This window comes from Maylandia zebra, linkage group LG7 (genome assembly GCF_041146795.1).
Source record: "Maylandia zebra isolate NMK-2024a linkage group LG7, Mzebra_GT3a, whole genome shotgun sequence".
Classification (NCBI taxonomy): domain Eukaryota; kingdom Metazoa; phylum Chordata; class Actinopteri; order Cichliformes; family Cichlidae; genus Maylandia; species Maylandia zebra.
The window spans coordinates 63,297,694-63,310,524 of NC_135173.1; the positions used below are offsets into that span (position 1 = coordinate 63,297,694).

General features: G+C 40.2%; 1 protein-coding gene across 1 annotated transcript in view; it reads left to right on the plus strand.

Moving 5' to 3' along the window:
* The window catches only part of spon1b (spondin 1b), a 131,287-nt gene extending 122,184 nt beyond the window's left edge, over positions 1–9,103 (plus strand). The window contains exons 13-16 of the mRNA XM_014413055.2: positions 492–659; positions 805–963; positions 5,654–5,851; positions 6,573–9,103. Coding sequence (XP_014268541.1) covers positions 492–659; positions 805–963; positions 5,654–5,851; positions 6,573–6,727 — 680 coding nt within the window. The 3' untranslated portion in view covers positions 6,728–9,103. The remainder of the gene's footprint in view (positions 1–491; positions 660–804; positions 964–5,653; positions 5,852–6,572) is intronic.
* Positions 9,104–12,831: the final 3,728 nt, after the last annotated feature.

Here is a 12,831-nt window from a genome sequence, read left to right on the forward strand (position 1 = left end):
TTCAAGGTCGTCAGACTTCTAGCTTTGTTCCTGGTATTCACTAAGTGAATGATGGGGAAGGTTATCTGTCTTGTATAAAACATATGCTCTGTATTTGTAAATTTGGAGAGTAGCCTGTTTTATCTCTTGAGTACATTTGCATATTAAAGGAGCAAGGAGTTTTTCTTATTAATGGTCAGAATTAAGTGGAAACTGAAGGAGAGGCAGATCTATAAGCTCTTTATAAAAATACAGAGTAGAAACCATCGTATTTACATCACAGTGATGGCTTTTTTTTAGGTTTTTTTAAAGGCAAAAAGAGTGTTTTTTCTCCTACTTGTCCTCTATTATTGATCGGTCGGTCAAATTTGCACAGTAGTTATTCCACTGTGCTTAAAATACTAACATATATTAACTGAAAGTGAACTAACGATACATTTTTGCCGTAAATGTTCAATTTTGAGCTGAAACTAATGGATGGAGATGGTTTTTGTATTCTGTCCTTCCAACAGCACCCAGCAGCTGCGTGGTGACTGAGTGGGGGGAGTGGGATCCCTGCAGCGTCACCTGCGGGATAGGCATGAGAAGAAGGGAGCGTATGGTAAAGATGCCCCCTATAGATGGATCCATGTGTAAGACTGAGGTAGCTGAAGTGGAGAAATGCATGATGCCAGAATGCCGTGAGTCAACAGTTGCTGTTTTGTCATATGTTGTTTTTTTGCATGAGCATTTGTTGGTATATTAGCACTTCATTTGCATTTTATTTTAGCTGACTGTAATGAATGAGCAAATACTATAATTACGTGTGTGTATCACTTAAACCAGATACCATCCCCTGCATGCTGTCGCCTTGGTCGGAGTGGAGTGAGTGTAGTGTCACATGTGGACGGGGGATCCGAACACGGCAGAGGATGCTGAAGTCTGATCCTGCAGAGTGCACTGAAGAGCTGGAGCAGACAGAGAAGTGCATGCTTCCTGAGTGTCGTAAGTGCTCTTTTGTTGTTGTTGTTGTTGTTCTTCTTCTTCTTCTTAGGTAGATACCGGGTACAGCTCACACTCTCACATCTAAAACCAGTCAAACACAAAAGAGCGCTGAAGATTAAACGATCCCTGTTTGCATTAACTGAACAGGATTACATGAGAAAAGTGGAGACTAAATATTTGAAAGTAATACAGAAAGCCAGAGTATATTAATATAGTAACTAGTTACCTATTAATGCTAATATCTGATCACATCAGCTCAATGCATTTGGAAATTTGGAGGTGGTCAAGATAACCTGCTGAAATTCAAACTGACCATTAAAACGGTGACTAACATTGCTTTAAGTGACTTTATATTTCAGAAACTGCTGATCTACCAGGTTTTTCCCACGTAACTATCTCTACGGTTTGCAAATAATAGTGGGAAAAAGAGATCCAAATATCCGATGAGCAGCATTTCTCTGTGAGAAAATGCCTTGTTGATGCCAGAGGTCAGAAGAGAAAGGCGAGAATGCTTTAAGCTGATAGGAAGGCAACAGTAATTCAAAATAGCCACTTGTTACAACCATGGGATGCAGAAGAGCATCTCTAAACTCGCAGCACATTGAACTTTAAAGCAAATAGGCTACAAAAGACCACATCGAATGCCACTCCTGTCAGCTAATATTAACAAACTGAGGCTATTTTGCACAGACTCACCAAAAGTGGACAATAGAAGACTGGATGTTCTGATGAGCTCACCGAATCTATGCCAGAAGGAGTTAAGGCAAAAGAGATCCCAATATGATAAACTGTGAACTGATTCCTGATTTTTTTGTGTTTTCATTTCAACTACAACTTCAGCTGATATGTAATAATGGTGTCCTTTCTACAAAGATCCCTAAGAATGCAGGAAATAAGAGTCTCATCCTCCATATTTCCTCAGATAGGACCCTGGACTTCATCTGTGCCCCTCCTAATGCTCAAACAAAACCTACCCCCTGAGGTATCAACCTCAAAAGTCACATTTTGGTCAGGCTTTAATGATATTACTAAGAAAGGTGTTAAAACGTTTTTTTTCTTTTCTTTTCTTGTTTGACTATAGAAGGGGCTAGTTAATCAGGGTGTCAGTGATTTCCTCCAGGACTAAAACAGTGGCGCTGCCACACTTACTAGACATAAATCACACACAGCACAGAGTCATTCCCATCTTCATAGCCAAAGAGTAAGATTTATTCTCCTTGCCTACAGTGTATTTCAGTAATTATTTAACATGCCCCCATCACTTTTTCTCAGACTTGGGGACTATGTGGAGTCATATGTCATTGCTTAAGAGCTGAAACTTGCAGAGCAGGGGACTGGCAGAGAATTGACAATAGTAATCACTTGCCTTTGAGCACAGCAAAAATTTTTGGTATGATAAATTAGTCACAAACCGTTTTGTCGTGTTGAAGATGTAGCAACTTTGCATGAAATGAATTCAGCCCATTCACCTAAATTGACCACATGCCACATGTGACTAGTAGCACTATAGTGTGACAAAAACATGACTGAACACCATATTGGATTGGTCATTTCCAATCACGATATAGCATGCACTGCTGGCTTTTAGAAATCTTTTATCTGCATTAACTTTATAATTTTGGTATAAAAGTGAGCAGCTGCCGTGCTCATTAGGAGTTGATCTGTTTAATGTGAATACACTAGTTGCATGTACATCCAGACAGACACAAAAGTTAAGTCTTAGGCTACGTTCACACTGCAGGTCTTAATGCTCAATTCCGATTTTTTGATCAAATCCGATTTTTTTGTCTGCTCGTTCACACTACAAATAAAATGCGACAGAAAACGCGCTCTAGTGTGAACCCTCAAAGCGGCCCGCATGCGCAAAAGAAGACTTCACACACAACGCGCTCTGTTTAGACCCAGAGCAAACAGTATTGTTTGACTGATGGCCGTTAATATAAAGACTTCCGACTTTACGTTTCCCAATTTTTGCTTTAAGTTATTAGGTTATTTACATAATAATGTAAATAACCTAATAATGATCCTTATTGCTGTTTTAGAGGAGCAGTGCTTCAAAGGATAGTTGCAGATTTCTGTCAGAATCTGCAGATTATACAGAACAAATAAAATGTTCACGTTTCTCCAACGTTGTCTTCCCAACAGTTTCACTGACATCTACACGGGATGGCCAGGAAGCGTTCGCGATGTCTTCTCGGGCGCTTCTCCGGTGCTGATAATTGGCGTCTGTCTTGTGACGTAAAAGACAGATTTAATGCGACATGACCGTTCAAGCAGCAGTCGCTTTCTAAAACATCGGATATGTATCGAATTCAGTACCACATACGAAAGTGACCCAGATCGGATTTGAAAATATCGGATTTGCGCCGTTCACACTGTCATACCATGATCGGATATGGGTCGCATAGGGTCAAACAAATCGGATTTGATGCGCTTTCGCCTGCAGTGTGAACGTAGCCTTAGTTATCAAATTTCAAACTCAAATTCAAATTTTATTTGTCACACACACACAACCATACACAGTATGACATGGGGGTGAAATGCTTGTAGCTGTACAATGCCCGACCATTAAATGACAGAAGAAAAGTTTTACAATATTTACAATTTACAGTTTACTACAGAATTTACAAATTAACTTAGGAATTTACAGTAAAGAATGTGCAAATAGCAGAAGAGATTATAAAGATTATAAATTATAGGAATTATAGGATTATAGGAAATGTGTGGTGGTGCGTGTGGTGACGTGTGTGGGAGAGTCCAGTCCTACACCTGGTTCAGGGCCCGAATAGCCTGGGGGAAGAAGCTCCTCCTCATTCTCTCTGTTTTGACCTTAAGGGAGCGGAAGCGCTTCCCAGACCTCAACAGTGAGAAGAGTCCATTGTTGGGATGGGAGAGGTCCATCATAATCTTCCTAGCTTTGGACTTGCACCGCTTGGTGTAGATGGACAGCAGGTCAGGGAGCTCTGATTGAATGATGCGTTCGGCTGAGCGCACCACTCTTTGCAGATCTCGTCTGTCCTGCTTGGTGCTGTTCCCAAACCAGGTGCAGATGTTTGCCGTCAGGACGCTCTCGATGGTGCAGGAGTAGAAGTTCTTGAGCACCTTCAGTGGCAGATGGAAGTCTCTAAGTCTTCTGAGGAAGAAGAGATGCTGACGGGCTTTCTTAACCAGGGTGTTGATGTGACAGGACCATGACAGGTCCTGAGTGATGTGGACACCCAGGTATCGGAAACTGTCCACTCTCTCCACTGGCGTGCCACTGATGATGAGGGGTTTGTAATTCCTCGCCTGCTTTGTAGTGAAGTCCACGATCAGCTCCTTAGTCTTGCTGATGTTTAGGAAGAGGTTATTCTCCTGGCACCAGGTCTCCAGGTTCCTAATCTCCTCCAGGTAGGCCGTCTCGATGTTGTCGGAGATCAGGCCCACAACAGCAGTGTCGTCAGCAAACTTGACAATGGAGGTGGTGTCGGATGTGGCTACACAGTCATAAGTGTACAGTGAGTACAGCAGGGGGCTTAAAACACAGCCCTGAGGCACTCCAGTGCTGAGTGAGATGGAGGGGGAGACTTGTTTTCCCACCCTCACTGATTGGGGTCTGTCTGTGAGGAAGTTGAGGATCCACTGACACAGTGATGAGCTGAGTCCTAGATCCGTCAACTTGGTGAAAAGCTTAGAGGGAATTATTGTGTTGAATGCTGAACTGTAGTCCACGAACAGCATCCTAACATAACTCCCTCTGCCAGTGTCCAGGTGACTCAGGGATGTGTGGAGCAGGTGAGATATGGCATCGTCTGTGGAACGATTAGTCCGGTAAGCAAACTGAAGTGAGTCGATGGTGGCAGGAAGTGAAGAAGTGATGTGATCTCTCATCAGTCTTTCAAAACACTTCATTACAACTGAAGTCAGTGCTACTGGACGGTAGTCATTGTGGCAAGCGGGCTGTTGTTTCTTTGGAACAGGAACAATAATGGACTGTTTGAAGCACGTGGGAACCACAGCTTGGGCCAGGGAGAGGTTGAAGATCTCCGTGAACACCGGTGCTAGCTGGTCAGCGCAGGCTCTAAGGACCCGGCCAGGGATTGCATCTGGTCCTGCTGCCTTCCTGGTGTTCACCCTCCTGAAGGTGTTCCTCACGGCATGCTCCGTGATGACGAATGCATTTTCTTCACTGGTGCACTCCGAGCACGCGCAGCCGTTTGTTGTTTTAATTGCTGCAGCGTCGAAGCGAGCATAAAACGTGTTCAGCTCATCAGCCAGTGAAGCATCTGCATTCATCATTGAAGAAGCTGGTCGTTTATAGTCCGTTATAGTCCGCAGTCCGCATTTAGCATGGTGTGCAACACTCTCTTTTTTCCAGACTCTTTGTTCTGGGCTGTAACTGTAAATGTTCATCAGCACTCATGGTGTCATGCTGGTGACAGCACTGAATCAGGATCCAAGCAAAAACCAAGAAAGAAATGGATATAGAAATAGAAAAATGGTATAATAATAATATTTAAGGGCTATGTAACAATGAACCGACAAAGTCAAGACAAAAGCACACTAAGTAAACGCCAGGGAGAAGATAATAAGGTCAAGTGAGCTCACCAATCCTGGAGTAGCTCTTTTTAAATTTTGTGCCTTTATTCCTGTCTTTCCCTCCATGTTTACCTTTTCCTCTTCTCTTCCTTTTTTCCTTCCATCTATCTAGCTGTCGACTGCATGGTCTCAGAGTGGACAGAGTGGTCAGAGTGCAACAAGACCTGTGGTAAAGGACACACCATTCGGACCCGTATGATCAAAGTGGAGCCACAGTTTGGAGGCAGCTATTGTCCTGAGACCATCCAGAGGAAGAAGTGCAAGCTCCGGAAGTGTCGGCGAAAACCGATTAAGGAGGAAGAGGTGCCAGGTTGGTCGTGGTAGTCTGTTGAAACTGCTTCATGTAGCATTTAGACATTTTAACGAGCCGATGTTTTAGATGGTTAGTTGTTTTATTCCAGCAAAGCAATTTAAGTCAGGACTGAGATACTAGACAAACCCTGATATGTCCATCTGCAGCTGTTTGTTTTTGGTGGCATGACTCCATGTGGGACCTAGCTAGTTAGACGTGAGTAACCGTATCAACAGATCCATGAGGTTACATTGGCTCGCGATGACATCGCCTGAGTTTGATTTTGTGACCTGTTTTAACTAAAGTTGTTTCCTGATAGAAATATAGAATATGTAAATATACCACATTAACAAATGTGACGCACAGACATTAAGTCTTTAGCATCCATGTCCACAACAGAAGATAGTCGATGCAAAGGGTCGAGCAAGAGTGCAGACAAGCATGAGAATACACAGAGCAGAGATGTTCAGTGAAGCTACTTTCAGCTGCTCCCTTATTCACAAGAGACTGTTAAAGTAGATAGCTCCACATGTTTTGATTTGGCCGATCATTCTTTTTGCTCTTAAAAAACACGAGATGCCCTTCCTGACGCAACCGAAGGGATTTGTCTCTCCTTCTGAGATCGAAGCCTCTGTATAAGAGAAATAATGAACAAATGTTTAAGTTCATGCAATTTCGGGATATTTTGCTTTTCCTTGTAATTTTTTCTATTAACTAAGAGTCTGTTTTATTCCATCAGGTTGCAGGATGCAGCCGTGGTCTAGCTGGACAGAGTGCACCAAACCGTGCGGGGGAGGGATCCAGGAGCGTTTCAGGGTGGCAAAGAAAAGAACAAAGTCCAAAGGCTGTAAGGACAGGAAGGAGATCCGTGCCTGTAACGCTCGGGAATGCTAGGGGGCACTGCTAAGCTGCAGAGAGGCAGGGAGGTGTGCAGTGGATTAAACATGAAAATCAGAATTCATTAAAAACAGTGGTGACAGAGATTGATTTTTTTTATGTAGCTGGGAGGAGACGTACAGGATTATTATGGGTTATTATTGGAAAAATCGGAGGATTTAAGTAAGGATTTAAGAAAGGGAAGGAATAAGAAGAATAAGACATAATGACATGCTGTTTTAGTGACGATTTTGTGGACATTTAGTTAGCTGGGTTGATTTATTTTCCTTTTAGAGCATAGTGGAAGTATTAGAGAGAAAGCCTGTGTCCTGCAAAAAAAAAAGAAGAAGAAAGAAACCTGACGCTAAAGTAACCTAATACATATTTTGCAACAAACTTTAACTTTTTAGTTGGGTTTTGTTTACTCCTAGTAGGAAAGTATTTTCTGTGTATTTTCACCAATATCTCCCTGTCCTCTGCAGCACCTACAAAACATTGATTTAGCTACTAAAAATCAGGAGCTGAGCATTTTAATGAAAGCTGGATACTTTTAATGTACTGTTTATGTAAAGGCTCTACTGGGGAGAATTTAAAATTAGCATTAGCTAAGTGGATTACACGCTCTGTATTGGAAATATGTTAACCTGCTTTGTCCCTATTAAGATGCCTCCTATAACACTACCAGACAACTTTAATCTGACCATTAAATGCCATTAATTCTGTGATACTACTTTACTTTGATTTAGTGTTTCATCCAGTGCTACTGTAATATTAAGATTTCTTGCACAGGAAAAATATTAGTTCAGTGAGAGCTATTATACTCAAAAGAATATTAAGTACATCTGTACTATAAGGTCAGACACATGGTAACAGGAGGAGCAGGGTGGAAGGCAGTTGCAAAGCAGCTTGTAGTGACAGTGGAGAAGCTGGATGGATGAATGTGTAGAAGGGAATCAGCCGGGATTGTGACCGAGTGTGAAGTTGTGATCTGTCTGGAGTAATGCCATGTTTAATTATTACTCTTAGTTTGTGTGGTAAAAGGATGCAACTTCTACCTGGTTGGCTGAGGGAAAATGAAAACTACATAAAAGACAATGAGAAAACGCACTGAGTGGCTCTGTTCAAAAAGCACAAAATCCATCTTCTAGTGTGTCTAGTTCAATGACACATCACTCATTATGTAAAATGTTTAGTGCACACCAGTTTCCACTGGGCTCTGTGAAGGGCTATTTTTTGGACATGTGCAGTCACTGTAAGGGTGACAGTGAAACAGCAATTGCATTGCAGAGCCAGGATAAGTCTTCCCCTTGCTTTCAGACTTCAGGCTAAACAAACTAAGTTGGTTCTCACAAACATCAGAGGATGAGTTTATACATCCAACACAATTGGATCAGTGTAAAAGAAGCCTGTTTCTCAAAATGTTAATGTGCTACTCCAGTGTTATTGTTGTATGAAATAAACTTAACATCAGATAATGGAAACAGAAACATTTTTAGGATGTATTACCCACTGCTTTAAAAATGAGCTTCGGTTCTAGTGAGAAAAAAATCCCACGGATTGAATAATTGACTGCAAACTAACTGTGAAAATCTTCTTCTTCTTCTTTTTTGCAAGACATAGATGGTAACACAGAAGTCTCTAAAAATCTGAGGATATACGTACATTCACTATCTAACCAACGCATATAAATGACACTGCTATGTAATTACTAAAAACCACTTTCCTTATGAACAGACCATTTCAGTGGAGATGTTTTATACTGTTAAAATGAGTCTTTATATACTGTACTGCTGTTTATCTGTCATTTCAGCTGATGTAGCATCAAGCCTGCGATAGCTCTCATTCTGTCAGAAGAGTTTATTTTAGCATGTTCAGAGGTGATTATGTTTTATTTGGACATCACGCTTTATCAGCTGTAGTTGTGGTCGTAAAACACTAGCGAAATGACTGTATCTGCTTTGTTCAGACGGAGCCTTAGAAGTGTCTTAGACATCTTACACATCTGCTGGCTGTAAAAGGCATATGTACTGTAGAGGATATAGAAGTTTCTACAGTATTCAAACCTGTAGGATAGATTAATGTACAGCAGACTGTTACTGGGACCTTGGTTACAACACATTTTTCCAATGTATTGTTTTTACTGCGCTTTGTGAAGATAAAATCGATCTGTAAAATCTTTTGGGGATTTTTTATTTTTATTTTTTTGCATTACTTAGCAGATTTTGTTGCATTTTTTTTATAAGAATGTCAACACAAAGGTGTGTTTTCTGTAGATGTTTTCTCTGAAGTCACTTTCTTTTATTTACAGGGCTCTTTCTTTTGTTTCTTTATGTCTGTACCATGTGACTCTTTTGTAAGAAACCACCTTTACAATAAAAAAAATGGTAAATGTGAGAGTCATGGTGTCATTGCACTAATGAAGCTCTTCCTTCAGCATGTTGTGTAAGAACCAACAATGACAGCAAGGTGACAAGTGAAGATGCAATATTGTCCTTCAAATAAAAAAAGAAACACATACAACTTTATAATAACCACCGCTAATAAATAGTTCCTTGATAACTAATATTAGGTCTTGTATAAAGTGCTAAGTGATGACTACAATACTACAAAATTGATCTAACTTAAACTATATTTGCTGTATTTAAATGCCTTAAGGATGAGAACAAACTTGCTGATCAGTAGTGAAACATTGCAAAACACCAATTTATTATTCTTTTAATTCATGATAAGAAAATGACATATTTTAACAATACTACTGGTAAGTGGATATTAGTTATCATACTGCTGTTTAATGTTAAATAATGTTAAAAGTTATATAAATAAATAGCAATAATAAAAGTAGTTATTGCATCCATGAGGCATAACATTATGACCATCTGCCTAATATTGTGCTAATTCCTCTTTTGCTGCCAAAACATTTCCAGCCTGTGGAGCCCTGGACTTCTTTAGACCCCTGAAGGTGTGCTGTGGTATCTGGCACCAAGATATTTCCAACAAAGTTGTGGAAATTCTGGGGCCATTATGAATCTGACTTGTTTTTTCCAGCACATCCCATAGATGCTCAATTGGACTGACTGGCCTGGAGAAGATGTTGTCAACACCTCAAACTTGTAGTTCTCCTCCTCCTGATACACTTTTGCTTTGTGGCAAGGCGCATTATAATGCTGAAAGAGGCCACAGCCATCAACGAATACCTTCTCCATGAAAGGATGTACATGGTGCGCAAAAATCCTTTGATTATACGTGGTGGTATGTGCCAAAGTAACATCCACATGGATGGCAGGACCCAGTGTTTCCCAGCAAAACACTGCCCGGAGTCCTGGTGCCTGGTCATCACAGTTTGGTCCTTGTCAAACTTGCTTAAATCACTGAATTGTGTCCATTTTTCCCACATTTCACTTGCTCCCTAACATATCCGCCGGACTAACAGTTCTGACTACCAGATGAACAGATGACCCCTGTTACTCACTTCACCTTTCAGTGATCATAATGTAATCTGGAGTCAGATGCGAGGTCCATCAGCCATGGCTGAAACTGTGTGATGCGAAAGGACAACGATCCTAAGTACAGCAGCAACTCTGGACTTATGCTGTGGTGGGACCTCAAGATAAAGGTGCATAAATGGATCCTCACAAACCTCAATGAACTGACGCAATGTTGTAAAGAAGACTGGGCCTGAATTCCTCCACAACAATGTGAGCATTTGATAGTTGTACAGAAAACAATTAAGTTATTGCTACTAAAAATGGTTCTAAAAGGTTGAAAATCATTGCTTTCACACACTGCATCTACATTTTTGGCTCAGTTTTTGTTCAGTAAATAACACGACTGTGTAATATGTCATGTTGTTGCTCAAAAACGTTGTATTTGCCTAATTTTAGCACCGTTTTAAGACGAGATGATTTGTTTTCGGGGTGTATTTGCTTTTTAATATGACTGTATGCATGGATTGAAAAATATGACACAAAGAGGAGTCCAGGTTCAGTGAGAATATGTATCTTCATTTATTTATTATTTATTCTTACCATAAATAATAGTCTTTTTCATAGTAATCAAGATTTCTGGTTCTTTCCTCACCCCAAAGTTTGTAATTAGTACAGGAATGAGTGCTGAGTAGCTCATAGTTCTAATATAATTACATTTTTGGGTGGTAGTATATCAGCTACACTCATAGATGATATAATAGCCAAACTGATTTAAACAAGTCATTTTGGCTTGTAGTTGACTGTTATAACTGCACAGAGTTTGGGGCCCTAGTCTAGTCCAGCCAGGCTTATTTGATGAGAAGATACAAGTAATCCAGCAGATGAACTTCAGTGACAGGGTAATTATTCTGCAGTCGGTTTTGTGGTATTTAGTTCTTGTGTCTGATGTACTTGCAATTTAATTCCACTAGATGGAGATACAGGCATGAGGACGGCAGTTCTTCTGTAGGAGTGGACTAAAAATGTAGTCCGATTTATTCAGTGTCTGTTAACATTGTTGGCTTATAGTCAGATTAACAGCTTCATAATGGCTATAACCCTACTCTGCATCTGCTGTCTATCATCTAATGAAATGCTTATACCTGACATGGCCAAAATAAAAGCTGAGGTAGAGCAGTCTGCGTCATTTGTTTTTAAGTTCCAACACATGAAATTATACATTTCCCATAATGGCTCCTTTTGCTGCACCTGCATTGAAAACCAGTTTCTATAAAACGCCACACTTTCACAATGATAGCAGGCAAACCTGACATGTCCTACAATGACATTACTATGACTTCAGCGGAGTTGGTTTTCTCTGTCTAATAAGAAGACCACAGTCATACAATCTGTTATTTCTAATATTCCAGAAAAATGTGTAAAAATTATTATTATTATTATTATTAATTAAGATAAAAGGCACAAAAACTACATATTTAAACTGACTTAACTTAAAAATATAATAACCTCATAAAACCTGAAGCCTCATAACTTGCAACTCTGAACTTTGACTGCTTGTTTAACAAACCTGTGCAATCCAATGAGACTTTAAGTGTCATCAAGTCAGCCCACATATCATATTCTTATGAATAAGAGATGCTAGAGAAAGTACAATATAGCTTTTTATGCACCAAAGATCAATATTGAATGATGTTTTGAAGCTGCTGGGTTTCAGCTCAAACAGTGAGAGCAACAATTAGACATGCTTTCAGCTCCGAACAGAGCACAAGCACTTTATGACAGTTCCCATGACAATGACTGCAGTCACTTTCCTTTAAAACCTTGGACCCTGAAAAGTTCATCTGAGGATAGGTGTCCTGATGCAGTGATAACATTGCTGCAATATTTAATAATTTAACTCCCAAAACTCATGTTGTTATTTTGAATTCTTAGCAACAAGCAGAGGGGCATTGGCTGGGCAAGGGTAAATATATGAAATGATGCCTCCTGTACAATTCTTGAGAAAATCTGGTGTCCTGCACATAGGTGCAATATATATTCTAAATCAAAAAGGCTTACACTAGATGCTGTCTGCCTGCACTATCACTTATTTGTTCACTCAGGCTTGTGTGTTTGCCTTTTTCCTTCATTAGACATAGAGGCTCTAATGAAGCCTCATAATAAATACATACATTCACCAGCCACTTAGATACACAGGTTCACTGCAATTTCCTGCAAATATCTAATCAGCTAATCAAATGGTAGAAACTCATTCCATTTAATCATGTAGACATGATCAAGACAGTCTGCTGAAGTTCAAACCGAACATCAGAATGGGGAAGAAAGGTGATTTAATTAACTTTCGTGCCAGAAGGCTTGTTCTGGGTATTTCAAAAACTGCTGATCTACTAGGATTTTCCCACACCAGCATCTCTGGAGTTTAGAGAGAAGGATCGGAAAAGGGAAAAGATCCGGTGATGTCAGAGGTTAGAAGGCAATGCCAGACTGCTTCAAGCTGGTAGGAAAGCAATAATAACTCAAATTTGTTAGAATAAAGGAATGCGAATAAGCATCTCTAAATACACAACATGTCAAATATTCTCAAAACTATGGCAGTTCTGTTCTTCTGTCTCCAATACAGCTGTTTTGCTCTCCTCTGTAATGACTAATCTGTGGATGCCGTGATAGACTTGATTTCTGCTGCAACATTTGGAAAGT